Raw genomic sequence first — 18,084 nt, forward strand, 5'->3', positions numbered from 1 at the left:
ACCATTGGACACCGACTGACTTTTCTCATACCCTCTGTGCAAGGTTGGCATGTCTGCTTTCCGAGAAAGCAACTGTGTTTTCTTTAGCCCTTGCTGACACGGTAGTGCTGACCACTTGAGTTTCCTACCCCGTGGGAGGGGTCTTTGTAGGAAAGAGGTTGTAATAGTTACTTTTCTCCTTGCAATGACAAAAACGAAAACCCATCACCACCCACACAACCCCACACAACAGCAGCAAACAAACTTGACAACGACGTAAGGGAGGCAGGATTTATTCTGGCTCACAGTTCAGGGGGATACAGTCCATGGTGTTGGGCAGGTAGGCAGCAGAAACGGGAGGCGGCTGGTCACAGTGCTCCCACAATCGGGAAGAACAGAGTGAGGAATGCTAGTGCCCAGCTTCTCTTCTCTTTTGCGTTCAGTCGGTACCCCAACCCATGAAATGGATCCACCTACATTCAGGGTGTGTCTTCCCAGCTCAATCAACCCAGTCTACAAACTTCCTCCCAGATATGCCCAGAGATCTGTGTCCAAGGTGACTCTATATCCTGCCTGCCAAGGTGACAGTCGGTATTAACCATTCACCGTCATGGAGGGGAGGACCACTCAAAGGGCATTGCCTCTACCCCTCTCTATGGTCCACCATAGGCCCCTCCAGGCCCACCTCCATTCCCACCCAAGCACCCTCACTTCCTTCACCCCCTCACCCTGGAGATGCTTTGGCTAGAACTGAGTTCCAGATCAGGAAGAACCTTAGAGGATGTCCTGTCCAACCTCTCCTCACTTTATAAAGAGGGAAACTGAGGCTCAGACAGGTTCCAGGGTGAGTGAATGCCAGTGGGCTGTAAGCAGGGCTAACAGCCCTTCTAGACTTGGTACTTCTCCCTTTGGGTCCTCTCACCTCTGTCCTTCCCTGGCTCTCCCCTCTCCACCCACTTCTTTATTTTTTATTTATTTATTTATTTATTCCGGAGCTGAGGACCGAACCCAGGGTCTTGGGCTTGCTAGGCAAGCGCTCTACCCCTGAGCTAAATCCCCAACTCCACCACCCACTTCTTAAGTAACCTGAGCAAGTGAAGTGGAGAGCCAGCACAGGAAATGACAAGGTAAAGCCACAGGTGTGGTAGGAGGGGCTTGGGCAGCCAGAGCAGAGGCTAGATGAGCCAGGGTGGAGAGGTGAAGAAAGGTGGCAGGGCCCAGGGACAGGAAGCCATGAAGATGGTGACCAAGAGAAGAAAGCCCTCAGGAGCCACCTGGGCCTTTATGTGTCTGTCCCTCCCTTGGCCCTGGTGGCCCCACCCATTCACCACAGCCCGCCCCACAGGTCCACCGTCACTTCCTCTTTTTCTTCTCCTTTGCCAGTCTGGCCTCCTCAGCCTCCTGTTGGTCCTTGCTAAATTTCACATTCTTTCTACCCAGTGGAGTCTTGAAATACCATTCCTGGGGTGGCAGAGAAGCAGGGACTGAGTCCACGGCGTGCAAACCCTCCTTTCCCCTGGCAATTGTCTTCCATCATCCCCCAGGTTTGGGGGTGGGTGGGCAGGTGCCCCATCACAGCAGGGGCTTCGCCTAGTCCCCAGCAGGTACTTCAGGCCACAGTGTCAGCCATCTAGAGAGGTGCATGTCCCTCCACCCGCACAGGCCTCTGTGACTCCTATGTCAACCTGTCTCCAGGGATGGTCATCAAATCAACAGTGACAGCTAGAGCCAGCAGCCCAGGTGGCACACTCTCCAGCTTCTTTGCTCAGGCTCCTACACCTTGGTCCCTTCCCTGGTGTTACTAATCCCTTTCCCCGAAGAAGCCTAAGTTCATTTACCCTGACCATCCCCTGGTAACAGGGCCACAAAAGGAGGAACCCCGGACATGCAGAGGGCTGACTCCAGGCTGGCACTACTGAGCCCCCTGACCCTGCCCTGGCACTTTCACCTTTAGGGATTCCTCCTCTTCCCTGTATACTGGATCCAGCCTCGCCAGGTGGCTCACAAACTCGGAGGCAACCAGCGGCTTCTTGGACAGTTGAAGGAGCCGCCGCTCAGTCAGCACTGACTGGATGACTTGTAGAATGTGACCAGGGGTATAGCCGTCAGATACCCGAGCCAGGGCACTAACGTCCAGACTCTGGGTCAGCTGTGTTCCCCGGTTCTCTATCATGCGCTTCCAGAGCACTGCCGGCAGAGGAGAGGTCGGGGTGTAAAGGTCAGAGAGCAACAGAAAAGCCAAGCCCACAGCTCTGGCTGTGTCTAAGCAGCTCTGAGCCCCGGAGAGCAGCGTGTCTCTCCAGGAAGGTGTGGGACCTGGACAGGTAGGGATGATGTTCTAGTTACATACCCAGTGTCCATGACACTGAGGTCAGGAGCCAATGAGCCTGGCTGCTAGTATGTGGTCTTTCCAGACCTGTCATTGGGTACTAGAGCTGAGGCTCAAAGCAGCAGTGGGGGATGGGGAGAGGGCAGGGGCTCAGAAGGGTCGGAGTCCCTGGGTTCCACTCCTGGCCTCACCATAACGAGAAGCATAATCGGGCCGAGGTATGAAGAGGATGCGTTCATAGAATCGGCACAGCCCCTTCAACTCCGCTAGCTGTGGACGGTCAGTAGTGCCAATCAGCATCACACGGTCACCAGGACTCAGCAGTCTGGTGGCCTTCATGAGGTCTTTCTTTATTCTCTTTGGGTCCAGCTGCTCCAAGGAGAGAAGGTTGTAGGGTTGAGACATGGTGCCTGGGCCTGTGAGAGCCCTGTTCTCAGAGCACACGGCCTAGGCCGTGCTTCCCATCAGTTCTGAGTGTCACGGGCCTTCGAAAGCAGGCATGACAAGAATGGAGAACTCGAGCAAGGTGTCAGTTTCGTTTTCAGTGACTGGAGCAGGATTTCCAGCCCCCCCCCCCCCCAGGCTCTGGTTGTCCCTCACAGCCTTCCTGCCCACACTCCTCACCCTCCTTTCTTCCTTTGGGATCTTCTTATAGAAGGTTTTCTCAGTATTTCCAATCCAGATGACAGAGGGCTGGTAGACCCGGGCCACCTGGAGAGGTTGGAGCGTAGAAACCAGGTGTCAGGCATCCCTGGGCAAGGGTCAGGCCCCAGCAGCTGACCTTGCAATCCCTAGCTCCCATTTGCTCTCCTCTGCCTTCTTCTCCTCCCACATTCCCCGGCATAAGGACTGCAGGGGAACCCAGGCTTCCACAGGGGTTGCTGGGAAGACATCAGCTCAGGCCCCTGTATCTCAGCACTACATAGGTCATCCCTAAAGTGCTCAGAAAACCCACCCTGTGGTTCTTTCCACCCAGAGAAATCACCCCTTGCTCCACAAGGCTGCAGACCTTAAAGACAGTGTGCACCAGAAGCTGTGCACCATTCTTTCCAGGGTATTTGCCCATCACGTTGCCAGGTGACAGGTCAAACAGGTTGGCACCGGTTTCTGTGCATACGGCATGGACCAACATCTTCTTCCCCATGCCAGAGGGTCCCACCAGGAGGATGGAGCGGACATGGGGAGCCATGGAATGTATGTCATGAGAGCCTGGGAGGAAGTAGAGAGGGCTGGGGCAGGCCATGGACCAAAACTGGGCAGTAGGCTGCAGAAGACCCTTGAAAGTTTTGCCAAGGCCTGGGGCTGAGGGTGTGAGGTGCAGGTGTGCGCTGAGCTCTCTCCCCCAACACTTGAGCAGTTTCCCCAGTCTGCAGCAGCAGCCTGCTGAGCAACCCCACAGTGGGGAACTGAGTGTGAGGCCAGGAGGGACCGTTGCTATTTTCCAGACCATATATTTTCACCCCTGGATTATGGTGGGTGGCGTTGAAAGGCCCATGACACACTGGTTTGGAAAGCTCCTGGTCTCTGGCATTTAACAAGCTCTCAGGGATGCTCTTCTGAAAAAACGAGACTGACTACAGGGTGTCACTTGGGACTGAGCAAGTCATGGATGCACTTGATCTCTGGGGTGGCCCAACCTGAGTGTAACTGCAGAAGGATCTGGGGCTGTCAGGAGTCCTATACCCACTAAGGTTAGGGAGAATCAAGCTTGCATACCCTGCTCAGCCATGCTTTCCTGGTCCTACCCAGCCCCGGTTTTTCACTCCCCTGGGGTTCTCACCCAGCCGAAGAACCCCATACAAGGCCATGTTCTGTCGTATATCAAACAGGGAAGGCATGGGCATCTTGTTTGCCATTGTTAGTGTGGACCCAAGATAGAGGCAGTCACCTGTGGGGAGAGGGAGGGACCACCTGATGAATGGCACTCCTGTGGGTGTCTGGAGGAGAGATCTGCTGGAGGAGTGGCATCAGGAGGGGGCAAGGGTCAGAGGCCTCCATGGGAGGGGCCTCACCAATGTAGTCATTCAGTGTCACCAGCATACTCTTCTTTATAAGGCCGATGACAACAAGCTCTTCAAACAGCGAGTCCACAGTCCTGGGGGAGAGAGGTGCAGGAGGACCTCGAAGACAGTGAGAGAGGACAAGGGAAAGGAAGGTGGAGGTGGGGGGAGGGGTCTTGGCACAAGAAGAGGGGACAAGGGGTCCCCTGGTAACATTCTATAATAGAAATGACAACAGAGCTTCTGGACAGCCAGAATCAGAAGATGGGGTCTGGGCCACATTGTCAGGGGACAGGTACTCCACAGTGGGTGCCCTATGGAACATGGCAGGAGCCAACACCCCCTGTGACAAATGTCCACCAGCCTTTCATGTCCACCATTTGAAATGTGGGTTCAATGCAACCCTCTTTCCCTCTTCCCACGCCAAGTGTAGGGTGAGAATGTCCTTGTGAGTTGTGGTGTTCAGGCACCTGGCATTAGTGGGTAGAAGGCTTTGGGCAGGTCCTTCAGTACCCCAGGGTGGTTAACACGGGCACAGATGGAAAGGAGAGAGCCAATCAAAGGGATAACATGTATGATGATTATAAAGCCCATGTGTGCTGTTCTGCTTTGTCGGTATGTGTGCGTGCGATGTATATTTGGCATGCAAATGTGTAAGTGTGGGTGTGTGCACACAAGCATGTGTGTGCACATGCATGCTGAAGTCAGAAGTCAACACCAGGTTGCCTTTCCTGGATTGTTCGATCCTACCTTTACTCTTTAAGACAGGGTCTCTCACTGAACTGAGAGCCTATCAATTTTGCTTGACTAGCTAGGCAATAGCTTCAGGGATCCACTTGTCTCCCCCCCCTCCCGCCCCCACACCTCATCCCGATTCAAAAGCAGGCAACAACCACCACGTCTGACTTTTTTGTTGTTTTTGTTTTGTTTTTCAAGACAGAGTTTCCCTGTGTAGCCCTGGCTGTCTTGGAACTCACTCTGTAGACCAGGCTGGTCTCAAACTCACAGAGATCCGCCTGGCTCTGCCTCCTGAGTGCTGGGATTAAAGGCGTGTGCCACCACCACCCGGCGGTGTTTTCATTTTTAAAGGCACTTGGTGGACAAGGTTAGGGGTTCAGTGAGGTGAAGCAACTTCTCTAATGTTACACAGCAACAGAACCAAGCCCAGAAATCAGGCTTTCTGTCCTGGACCCCCTCCCCAACACAGTGCAAGGCATGTGCAGCAGGATCTACTACCTGTCTGGGGTTAGATCTTTCTCCTTCCTCTTCTTCCCACTTTTCTTCCCAGCTTTTTTCTGGTGGGCAATGAATATACCGGTAACTGCTTTTTATTGCCTACTCACCCCCCTCCCCTCCCCTCCCCAGCCCTGGACCCTTATCTGCTTTTGGAGCTTTCAGTGGCCTGCCCTCCTCCTTGTCCACGGCCAGACGCAAATTCTTCAGTTCCTGTCGCATCAGCTCGTCCACCTGGGGACGTGGCAGGGTGTGCAGTGGGCAGACGGGTGAGAAGTGGGAGGGGAGGAAGAGGAGCCTCAGGAGAAAGTCAAGGTGGGGGGGAAAGGAGTCGGCAGCCGCCAAGGCTTTCCCACTACAGAGTGAGCAGCCCTCCTGCCCTCCGTTGCTCCTGTCCACACCAGATCGGAACCCGCATCTTGTTCTCCATGACGTGGGAAGCCACCCTCGCCAGCCATTAACATGGGATGGAGTCCACAAAACAGAGTTGGAGCCAGAAATCCACCCTTTACAAATCTCTGTAACCTAAACAGCTGTGGGTTTTATGTGGGCTGCTGGAAGCCAGGACCCTACCAAAGATGGGACTGAAGGATGATGTATCCCTCCCACCAGATAGCCCTGGTGGTGCAGTCCCGAGGTTTGGGGGTGGGGCATGCTCAGCACCATGCCCAAACTGACCATGGTTCTGGGACCCTCCTCCTGCCCTCACATCTTTACTGGTCCCTGAGGGGAAAGGGGGCCCTGGGGAAGCCAGGGACAGTGTGGGTGATGGGACAGCAGGTAGAACCTGGCCTGTGTACAGAGAACAGAGGTTCACAGAGGATTGGCTAGATGCCCAGGGTGGGGAACTGGAGGGCATGGTTGGGGAGGGGTCTGAAGTGGCTAGACAGTCCAGAGGTGGACAGAAGGTAGCAGCTGAGGGAATCCTCAGGCTGTGTGCATACCTGTGCCCGGATCTCCAGCTCCACTTCCTTCCTTTTTTCTTCCCGGAGGGTCTCAGAGTCAAAGTGCTGGCTGGGGTGTTTGTTGTCATAGCGGTTCTTCCACAAACCTGACCACAGTTTTTAAAAGGCGGTGGGGGAGGGGAGTCGGCACAGCTAGTCTCCTATTCTTGTTGGCTGCCCTAGGCTTAACTGCTGGACTCCAGAATTCAGAAGAAAATCAGTAACATCCCCACCCAGGCAACCATCATACCCTCCTTTAACATCTTGCCTTTCATCCCCCAGTGTCACGCCTATGGCAGATGCCTACTTTCTCCATGACCCAGAGCCTGAGACACTCCATCCCCAGGCTCCACACACCCCCAGCCCACCCCCTTCTTACTTGTGTATTCCTCGTGGCCAGCATTAATCACAGGGATGAATTTGGATGGCAACACTTTGAATGTCACATCTGGTTCCTAGCATGGAAACATGAGACCGACCTCGCCTCCTGACCTGTGCCTACAGGCAGCTGGGGGAGATCCTTCCTGGGAGCAGTCTATAGTGATGCCTCAGGCTTTCCCTCCCAGCCCACCAGCTCCTCTGCAGGGCTAACCTTCCTGGCCTTTTCTTCCTTGGTTTTCTTTTTCTTCTCTTTTTTTTCCTTCTCTTTGTCCTTAGTCTTCTCTTGTTCCTTCTTCTTGTTCTCCTGGGCCTGCATCTCCAGTTCTATTCTCACCTGGATACAACAACAAATGGTGTTCAGGAGCCTGAGAGGACTCCACAGAAGTGGGAGAACCCAGCCGGGCGGTGGTGGCACACGCCTTTAATCCCAGCACTCAAGAGGCAGAGGCAGGTGGATCTCTGAGTTCGAGGCCAGCCTGGTCTATACAGTGAAACCCTGTCTCAAACAAACAAACAAACAAACAAACAAACAAAATAGGAAGAACCCAAAGCCTGGCACAGGCAGACCTGGATCCTCACAGCCTGGGGAAACTGCCAAGGTAGAAACAGCTGAGTGTGCAGAGATGGCACTGGCAGGGGGTGTCAAACAAGAAGAAGATGCTGAGAAGGACTATTCTCATTGCAGCTGCTGCCCTCTCCAGGACCATGGGACTTTGGAGCCCCAGTGGTCTCACCAGACCTCCCTCTTCAGGGCCGTGGCTGCCTTTAGTCCCATGCAGTCTCTTTAGCTCTGGCCACAGCTATCTCGGATAAGGCTGACCCTTCCCCATCCACTGCCACATCCTCAGCTCACATTCACTGTTGTCTTTAATCCTGTCCCCATCTCAAGAGTACCTGCTCTGGAGTCTTGTCTGCAAAGATCAGGTAGGATCCACCCGAAGCCTCGTCTGGATAATCAGGGAACCGACCAGTAAGGGCACTGAGTGGGTACAGTGTAGTTAGAGAGATAGATGAGTGGATAGATAGACGGGTGGGTGGAGGGATGGATGGGCAGAGGAGTAACTGAATAGACTGATGGATAAATGAATAGGTGCACAGAGGGAATGGTTGACTAGATGGGAGGAAGGAGAAATGGATAAAGGGAAAGAGATTGGGGATGTAGAAAGCTTAGGCGGTTTAGACTGGAAAGGGCTGACTGCTGTAGGGTCCTCTCCCTATTCTGTCCTGGTAACTTCTCTTCTCTCAGGGAAATGGGAAGGCAGGTGTGGAGATGGTCCTTATCGTGGGGCTCAGGGGCTAGACCAAGCGTGTTAGGAAGCAGTGAGGGTGGATGCAAAGGGGGACCACCTTAACAGGTTGGGGCATAAGGAGGGGGAGCTGCTCTAGGGACAAAGGAGTGAGGAGGGATGAGGTACAGCAGGTTGGGTCAGCTGCCGCTGTGGACACTGACTGGCACTCAATAAACCACTGTCGGATTTGATCCTTCATCTTCTCCTTCATGTCAGGCCCCTCAGTTTCTGTGAGAGAATCGTGGGTCTTCCCTATGGCATCCCGGAATTCCTCTTCCTTTTCTACCTGCCGGATCCTCCGGGACTCATCCCCCAGGAAGGCCTGGTTAAGGATGCTCAAGCGCCCTGTCTGGTCGGGCGAGGGGAGCTAGGGGAAGCGGAGAGAGGGCAGGGGGCTCAGGGTTTTACATGGGGTAGCCCAGCCCCCCATGTTTAGACACACACACACACACACACACACACACACACACACACACACACACCTGCCCTCACTCAGCCCCCAACACACCCCACACATTCGCCCAACTCTAGCGCACATGCCCTCACGGAACAACGGGTATGCCTGCATCAGGAGAAATTGTGTTTGGAGCCGAAATTTGTCTGTGTAAATTACCCTGGTAATGAGTTTGCTAGATGCATCCGGGCTGCCCCCCACCCAGCAACCCTCCCCCGTGAGCCCGGGGCCCCAGCCCCCACGCATGCCCCGCCCGGCGGCCGAGTTGGCAGCCGCTCTCCCAGCCACTTTCCCGCCTCATTGGCTCCCAAATGTATTTTAAATATCACTCTGCGCAGAGACAATTACTGAAAACGCTGAGCTCACACTGTTGATGGGCCCGGGCGGCCATGCTCATTCCTCACCCACTACTGTTACCCCCACCCCTGCTCTCCCTCCTGGGGGGTCCCATTCTGCAGCCTCCTTGCGAGTCTTCGACCTCTACTCATACACAGCAGCCCCCTAGTAGTCTTCCAGCCTGCAACCTTCTAGTCCCTCTGGCCTCGCCCCCAACCCCTCTGCCAGCCAGGTCTCCACAGGATCTATCCAGGGCAAAGCTCCTCTCCCCAGAGTGTGACTCTCGCCCAGTCAAGGCCTTCAACAGAGATTGGCTGGATGAGGGAAGGGTCTGAGAGCAGAGGACACTTTAAGAGAACGGGGCTGCTCACTCCAACTGGACACACACATGCGCACGTGGACCATACAAGGGTCTCAGCCCCTTCCAGGACCTGTCCCCATGTGCAATCACTCAGTTGAGCAGAGAAGCTCATCTGGGCTCCCAGAGCAAGTGGGGGGCCTGTGACCTCACAAGTCCAGTTTAGGGGTGTATTCCTACCCCAACATGGCGTCCAGTGGTTCCCTGAGACTAGAAGAGACCTGAGGGATACCATGGGGTGCTCCTGCTGGACCCATCCCTGCAGCCTCTCCTCCTAGCTCGGTCAGGGATGCAAGGTCCAGGATGCTCTGTGCCATCGTTTTTCTGCTCCCACCCCCACATTTGAGATCCTATGGGATGCTCTAGAAGGGGGCCGAGTGGACAGGACGGTGAGTTCCCTGTCCTTATGCTTCTTTCTCCCCCAGGGTCTACTGCCCTGCCTCAGTGGACCCTGGGACAGGGGTGCATAGGATGGAGATGGGGAAGGAAGAGCCCTGTGTGGGCCAGGGAGGGCTCACCATGCCAATGAACTCCATCTCCATACGCCGATCCTGCTTAATGCGTTTCCTCTGCAGGTAACCTTTCCACACCTGGGGTTGGGGACACATGTCACCCAGATGCTCTCCAGGCCATGTGACCTCAGGCCTAGCGGGGAGCAGCAGGGGTGCCTCTTGCTGACTGATGTCTCCTAAAGTCTTGGCCCAGGAGGTTAGGGTGGGACTGGAGAAAGGAGGGTGGTGGATGCCCTAGAACTGGAGTTAGAGGTGATGGTGAGCTACCAGGTGGGTACTGAGAACCAAACTCAGGTCCTTTGCAAGAACTGCCGGTGCTCTTAACCTCCCCAGGCCCTCCCAGCAGTTTTCACCTAAGGGAACTGGGCTAGAGATGAGAGAGAACCTCTCTAGGACCTAGGTACAGAGTGGACCAGTGTGCTTTCGAGGTGCCGGACATATTCATCCCAAGACACCTCTGTGCTTGGCCTTATTGATAGATTAAGGTCCCGGGTTTGGCATCAAGTTGTGGACCACAGGCTTGAGACACCTTCCTTCATTCCTGGGATTACCTACTGAGCTCAGCCAGCTCTTACTGGGAGAGAGGAGTGACCCTGGTCCTCTTTCTGCCAGCCAGGGTTACCTTCTGTATGACAATGGCTCCCTGGTCCTGACTGAATTTCTGTCTCTCATTCTCCCGAATCCTCTTATCCCGTTCCTCCTCTTTCCGAATCTCTCGCATGAAGGTGGCTCGCAGTCGGCCCTGCCTGGCCCGCTCAGCACTTTGCACTAGAATCAGGGCCTCAGTCCGGCCCATTCCTCGAAAACTCTGGCCATAACAGTGACAAAAGAACAGGAAGACGTGAGGGGCGCTTGTACCCAGGGTGGGCAGCTGAGAGATCGGTCACCGAGGCTGTGCTGGGGTCACAGTCCCAAGTGCTGGAGATCTGTGCTGCAAGGTGCTGGAGGGTGCCAGGGAGCAGCCTTGGAGGAGGCTGGGGATTGCCAAGGAGCACTCTGAAGTGGGACTAGGATATGGCAAGACCTGTCTGTCCTGGGGAAAGAGGTGTAGGAGGACTCTTGAAGGGTGCCCCTCACTTACAGTAAACATCCTGGCAGGGATGAAGATGTTCAGAAGAGGCCCCTGTGCCCCTCTCTTTGGCTGTCAGGTGATTGAGACAATGAACCCCAAGGAATTGGAATTTCCTCCCCGAGGAAGATCACGGGGGGAGGGGGGGGTAGGAGGAAAGTGCTGGAAGCCTGCTGCCAGCCAGAGGGTGAGCTTGTTTTCCAGAAAGAAACACTTGAGAGTTGTGACAATTGTTAGCCCACCTCGCAGGAAAAACTGGAGCCCAGATAGCAGTGCTGGGTGGGACTTTGAGGCGACTACTTAGTGATGCATATCTGGCCCTCTATATAGACCTGAACCTCATGTTATGACCTGAAGATGAACTTGGAATCACTTCTTTGCGCCTCTTCCCAAGGTGGCCACACTAAATACATCTTTTACTGCTCTTCACTATAAACTTGTCTAATTAGCCAGCTGAGAGCACAAAGCTGAGCCTACCGACTTTGTTAAGGCTTCCAGGACTCAGGTGCTGGTCTAAGGGACTCTGGCAACATTACCTCTTGAGCAATCAGTGGCTCCAGTCTGCTCAGGATCTGGGCCAGCATCTGCTGTCGTGCCTTCATGGTGCTGGACTGCTCCAGCTGAAAATATTTGGGGATGGGGACCTCCAGGTCTGCCTTTAGCACAATATGGGGAGAAGGAGGGTCAGGAATTAGAAACCTAGGCCCTCTGGCCAGCTGCTGGGTCTCCAGCCATGCCCGTATTCCTTGACACTGTTTCCCTCCCACCTAGAGACCTGGCATGGGAAACTTACAGACTCTGGTTTATGACCGGAGTCACCCCTTTCTTATCCTGCCCCACACCTGACTGAGAGGAATTCTGGGGGTACCAAAACCAGCCATGCCTCGGGATCTATAGGAAAGATTTGATAGTGCCTTTCTCATCTTGACTCCTACATAAGAACATGGGATCTTGGGGACCCCTCTCTCCCACCCCACCCCCAAGTCTACTGGGAGCTAGGTGGGAAAATCTTGAGATTCTTTGACTATGAGCAAGGACTGAATCCTGGCCTTGATGGGACAGGACTGGAGAGTGTCCAGCGCTGTGCTCTGAAACCTCTAGAACTTGGCTGTGCTCACAGGTCTCCTGGGATGTTTCAAGAAACAAGGGCAGATTAGCGGGGCTGAGATATACTCTGCGTTTCCAACAAGCTCCTAGGTGATGACCAGGGACCATACTTTGAGCAGCAAGCCTCCATAAGACCCTCCTAATCTATCCCCTGAGGTTCCCAGGTCTTCTCAGACGCAATATGAGGCCAACTCTTCAAAAGCCCCCCAGTTCCTGGGAATCTAAACCTCACCCCTCATCACCCTGCTCCCTAACAGAACTGCCTCAGGTCAAGGCCTGCCCAGTCCCAACTTATGACTCTGTACAGGCCCAATCCTCCAAACCCCAGCCCCACTCAGGTGGCTGCTTACGCACTGGGGTCAGCTTGAGATCCTGCAACACTCGGTCCAGGCAGTGGGTCTCACACAGGTCAACACGCACCAGCTCATCCTTGAGCTCCAGCACGCGGCCTGCCACACCGTCTAACAGGCGACGCAGCAGCCGGCGCTTCTGTGGCTGTACCATCTGGTCGTAGGCCATGTCGAAGCGGCGCAGCAGCCCCAGGTAATACAAGTAGTGCACCGAAAGCCGGTACTGGAAGTTCTGCCGCTCCTGGCTGGGCACGGGTTCCAGCAGAGATGGCTCTTTCTCCAGCACCTCTTCCAGAGTCACATGGGAGGCCTCCCAGAGGCGTTGGTAAGCTCTAGAGAGAGTGTACTAGCTGTGTGCCTCAACAGCACCACAGAGGGAGCTGGGCATGGGGGAGAGAGTTGCTGCCTATGAACTGTGGGACTGTGAACTTGGGGTTCCAGAGGGACTGATGCTCTTCATGGTGTCAGAGTGGACTTCAATGAAGTAAGGGGCCGCTGGGGAATGAGTGGGCACAGGCCTGGCTTGGAGGGCTGGGATAAAGGATTTCAGGTTTTGATGGATCAGCAAGGAGAGTGAAGACCTGTCCCAGGCTTCAGAGTCTGGGAAGTCAACAGCCTGGGCCTGGTGTTCCCGGGAAGAGGGGAATCTAGAAGCATGGGGTCCTTTGTAAGGAAGAGCACTGCCCCATCCACCATGCAGTGAAAGTCTGGAGTTGTGGGTGAGGAATGAGGAGAGAGATGCATCCATTCCACAGAGACCTGGGGCTGGACTGCATTGTTCAGGGGAAGTCTGCAGACTGAAAACTAGCCGCAGGCAGGTGCAACCAGGGACCATGGGAATGCCCAAATCCACCCAGGGCCTGCCAGCACTCAGCTCCCCTCTCTGCCTGGGCCTCTCGGGTCCAGTGAGGTCTTTGCTCTTTGCCCTCTCTAGCCCTCAACTCACCTCTCAGACATGGTGTCTTCACCCCTCAATGCCCTTTGTGAGTTGGTGGGACTGTAGCAGCTATCCAGGGGCAGAACAGTCTGGCTTGAAGAATTCTGACCCATTGTACCTATGTTCTAAAGCTGAGGGGTGGGGCTGGGGAGTGCAGGGCTGGGGAAACTTATCTAGGAATACATCCCCGAGGCTGCACACCGAAAAGTCCTTGGGCAATGGCTGTAGAAACGTCAAGGCAGAATGTGGGACAACTGACCCTTTTCGTGTGCCTACCAATAAAGTAACAGTCTCTATTTGATGCCACCTGTGAGTTGGAGGGGGCAGGCAGGTGAAGCACATGTTCCACGGGCGTCATTCCAACTGGAACTTCTCATCCAGAGTACTTCGGGTGGAGTTTTATTATGGTTTCAACCCATTTCCCCTTCTCAGTCTCCTGAGTAGCAAGTGTGCAATTGTACACTCTTTTAGTTACTTTCCTATTGTGGTAAAAACACCATGACCAAAGCAACTTCGAGAAGATTTTGGCTTATGGTTCCAGAGAGCTAGAGTCCATAATGACAGGTCGGAGACTGCAGGCAGGCATGGTGGCCGGAGCAGCTCACATCTTCACCCTCACAAAGCAGAGAGAACACTGCAAGCAGGGCGAGGCTTACGCTCTCAAAACCCACTCCCGTGACATGCTTCTTATAGCAAGGCCAAACTTCCTGAGCCTCCCCCAACAGCGTCACCATCTAAAGACAAAATATTCAAATGTGGCACACTAAGAGACATCTCATTCAACCACCACATACACTGTGACTGTCCCCTTCTCCTGTGCTTTTAATCCTTGTGTGTGGGGAATACTGGGAAGAGAAGGAGGGCCTGGTGTATGACAGGCACACATGCCACCCCTGAGCCGCCTCCTCAGCCTGGCCTCTACTCTTGTGTATGACCTCCCTGAGAAGTCTGTGTGGTGGGAGCAGGGAAAGGCACTGGATTGTGGTCAGAAAGCCGTGAACTCTCCCTTTCCCTGATTTTGGTCAGGGAGTGGCGGTGAGGGGGGGCACTTTTTTGGCTCAGTGTTAAGCAGGGGCAAGAAGGAAGGCAGGAAGAGAGGAAGAAAGAAGGAAGGAGGAAGAGAGGAAGGAAGGAAAGGAGGAAGGGCCAAGGAGGAGGAGGAGGTGGCAAGGGACGCGGGGGCAGAGGAGGCACCCTCACACTTGCTGTAGACAACTGGAGGCTGTTGTTTAGATGGTGAGCCCCCTCAGGGCCGAGGTGTGCTCCTCACTCCTGGGTCTCCCAGAGGACCTGCTGCTGTTAATGCAGGAATCACTCCTTCAGCATCAAAGCGTCAAACCAAGCGGTGAGGAGAAGCAGAGGTGAGGCTCAGGCCGGACATCCTGGGTCTCTGCATGTACGTGGTAGGTGGGGGTCCAGGCCGAGGGCAGGCTAGTGGAGACCATAACTGCAGTTTTTTGTGTGTGAACAGTTTTCAAATGTCTCAAAACACAAAGGAGAAAATTTAGGAATCTCACAAACATCTTAAGTTGAGAGGGGAGAAATTATTAGAAAATAATAGAGGAGGGCTGGAGAGATGGCTCAGGGGTTAAGAGTGCTGGCTGTTCCTCCAGAGGACCTGGGTTCAATTCCCAGCATCCACATGTCAGCTCACAACTGTCTGTGACTCCTATTCCAGAGAATCTGATACCCTCACACAGACATGTGGACAAAACACCGATGTACACAAAATACAAATAAATAAATTGAAAAGAATAAAGGAAAGTTAAAAATCCAACAAGGTGGGCACGGTGGTGCATGCCTCTAAAATCCGAGCACTCAGGAGGCAGAGGCGGGTGGATCTGTGAGTTCAAGGCCAGCCTGATCTACATAGTGAGTTCCAGGCTAGTTAAGACTCCTTAGTGAGACTTTATCTCCAAAAATAACCTAAATAAATAAAATAGTGCTTTTTAAGTTATTTAGGATAGCAGGTTATTTAGAAATTGGCCTAACCTATACTTTACATATATGAAATGTTGTTATTTGCATGTTATTTCTTTTTGAAGTCGAGTTACATACTTTGTAACTCAGGCTAGTCTTGAATTTGAGTCAATCCCACCTTTGCCTCTTGAGTGCTGTTTTCATATCTTGAAGAGTAGATTTGCAGCCTGGGGCTGTAGCCCAGTGGGTAGATCTCTTGCCTAGCATGCACAAAGCCCTGTACTGAACAAACAGCTCAGTGGTGCACACCTGTAATCTCAGTCTTAGGGAGATGCACAGGGTTTCTCTGTGTAGCTTTGCACCCCTGGAACTCACTCTGTAGCCCAGGCTGGCCTCGAACTCACAGAGATCCTCCTGGCTCTGCCTCCTGAGTGCTGGGATTAAAGGTGTGCGCCACCACCACCTGGTCTGCAGAACAAGTTCCAGGGCATCCAGGGCTACACAGACAAACTCTGTCTTGAAGATTATGTCACAAAGAAACCATGTCTCAAACAAAACAAAACATGGCAAGAGTTATATAAGGCTCTGAGTCCAATCACCCCCACAACAAACAAACAAACAAACAAATCTGCAGTCTCCCAGCACACTGGCTGTTACGTAGAGTACAATGACATGGATGAAAGTCGACCCAAATCCATCGTCTTAGGGTAATGCATCCTAGGGATTGTGGGCCCAGAAATGGAAACAGCATAAAAGCCGTCCTCTGGTTCTGGCCCTGGCCCTACTTCAGCTCACTGTGTTGAAACAGTCATTTATTTACAAAGCACTGTCACCTGTCACCTACGGCATGTCTCCAGACAGCAGTTTTTATAAAGTGTGTTGAGATTCCACCTGCGGCAGCTCCAAACACTGAGTACACTGTTGCCCGAGACAACACTCTGGTTTAACACATCCCTTTTTCAAATCGCCACTGCACGGGAACATATGTCACTTGGGCTGGTGTGCTAGGTGCTGCTCTTGGTGCTCTGACACAACATGCTTGGCAAGCTCTCCAAGCAACAGCAGACTCACAGCTGTCTGCACTTTCCAGGAAGTCTGAGTGGTTCTGCCTTGCCAGCCAGCCACTCAAAAGGTGTATCACTCAAAATGGAGCTGTGATGGCTAACCTTGGTTGTCAGCTTGACATACCTCAAGAGGGACCCTCAACTGAAGAACTGCCTCCATCAATGGCTTGTCCTCTTTCTTGTCTGTGGTATATTTTCTTTTCTTTTAATTATTATCTATATGGTATTCTGTCTTCATGTATGCCTGAAGGCCAGAAGAGGGCACCGGATCTCATTATATTATAGATGGTTGTGAGCCACCATGTGGGTGCTGGGAGTTGAACTCAGGACCTCTGGTAGAACAGTCAGTGCTCTTAACCTCTGAACCATCTCTCCAGCCCTAACACTGGCCTTTTTTATTTGTTTGTTTTTCAAGACAGGGTTTCTCTGTGTAGCTTTGGAGCCTGTCCTGGAACTCACTCTGTAGACCAGGCTGGCCTCGAACTTATAGAGATCCACCTGGCTCTGCCTCCTGGGTGCTGGGATTAAAGGCGTGCGCCACCACTGCCCAGTGGGATATTTTCTTGATTGCTAATGATTATAGGAGGGCCCAGCCCACTACAGGCAGTACTATCTCTAGGCCAATGGGCATGGGCTGTGTAAGAAAGGAGCTGAACTTGACCCTGAACACAAGCAACATTCCTCGGTGGTTTCTGCTCCACGCTCTTCCCTACCATCATGTTTTTGGCAGTAGACCAAATGTATAGTGACAGTGGTCCATATGATTACATGGCTTAGTGACAGCTATGGGCATCTGATTTAATTTTTTTTTTTTTTGCAAGTTTACTCTAACATTCATGTAAGGACAAAACTAAAAATTTATTTCTTAGAAATATTTTCATTGTTCAACATCCACTTTTGTTTTTTACTTATAGTGCGTGCGCGCGCGTGCACCATGGTAGGCACGTGAAGGTGTGAGCACAGCTGTTGCGGTCAGTTCTCCCACTGTGTGGATTCTAGTCATCAGGCCTGGAGGCCAGTGCCTTTACCCTTGAGCCATCTTGCTGGCCCTGTACACAAAGTTTAAGTGAAGTTTATCTCACTACAAGCTGATGCTATCTACCCCTTGTAGGTCAGCGGCTTTAGTCGACATATGGGCAGTTACACGTGCATTTTGCCTTTTCCCCCCATTTGTGTGTGTGTGAATGTGTGTGGGTCAGAGGTCGACATTTTCTCAATTATTTTCCACCTACATTTTCCTCTGTTTTTATGTGTATGGGTGTTTTGCAGGAAAGTATGTCTGCATACTTGTGTACAGTGTCCAAGGAAGCCAGAAGAGGGCATCAAATTCCTTTGGTCTAGAGTTAGAGAAGTTGTGAACTGCCATGTGGATGCTGGGAATGGAACCCAGGCCCCCTGAAAAGTAGCAAGTGCCCTTAACTGCCAAGTCATCTCTCCACCTTATTTAAATTTTGACAAATATATTTATTTATACACCCAATGTCTCAGTCACAATATTTTATCACCCTAGAATGTTCCTTTATGTTCGTCCCAATTTCCCTCCCCATCTAAGGCAACTATTTTCACTTCTCCCTCCACAGTCCAGTTTGGCATGTACAGTTTCACACCAATGAACTCATACAGCATACATTCCTTTGTGTGGGATAGTCTCTTGATTGCTATTGATGTAGGAGGATCCAGCCCATTATAGGCAGTACTATCTATAGGTAGGTGGGCCTGGGATGTAGAAAGATAGCTAGCTGAACTTGAACCTGAGAGCAAGCCAGTGAGCAGCATTTCATTATTTGTGATGAAAACAGCAGGACTGAGCAGGGGCAGAGAG

The 18,084-nt window shown here is 52.8% G+C and overlaps 1 protein-coding gene across 1 annotated transcript; it reads right to left on the reverse strand.

Annotated features, from left to right (window-relative positions):
• Positions 1-1,226: 1,226 nt before the first annotated feature.
• Iqca1l (IQ motif containing with AAA domain 1 like) lies at positions 1,227-17,301 on the reverse strand. The gene is made up of 19 exons (XM_036180266.1): positions 17,291-17,301; positions 12,346-12,673; positions 11,421-11,540; positions 10,438-10,623; positions 9,822-9,893; positions 8,317-8,522; positions 7,761-7,845; positions 7,078-7,200; positions 6,865-6,940; positions 6,486-6,592; positions 5,692-5,775; positions 5,545-5,603; positions 4,321-4,403; positions 4,089-4,196; positions 3,318-3,517; positions 2,933-3,019; positions 2,500-2,677; positions 1,928-2,166; positions 1,227-1,440 (listed from the first exon to the last, which is right to left on the reverse strand). Exons 1-19 carry the CDS (start codon positions 17,299-17,301, stop codon positions 1,333-1,335), a joined length of 2,460 nt encoding a protein of 819 aa, XP_036036159.1. The 3' UTR covers positions 1,227-1,332.
• Positions 17,302-18,084: the final 783 nt, after the last annotated feature.

The sequence above is a fragment of the Onychomys torridus genome, chromosome 3 (assembly GCF_903995425.1).
Source record: "Onychomys torridus chromosome 3, mOncTor1.1, whole genome shotgun sequence".
Classification (NCBI taxonomy): Eukaryota; Metazoa; Chordata; class Mammalia; order Rodentia; family Cricetidae; genus Onychomys; species Onychomys torridus.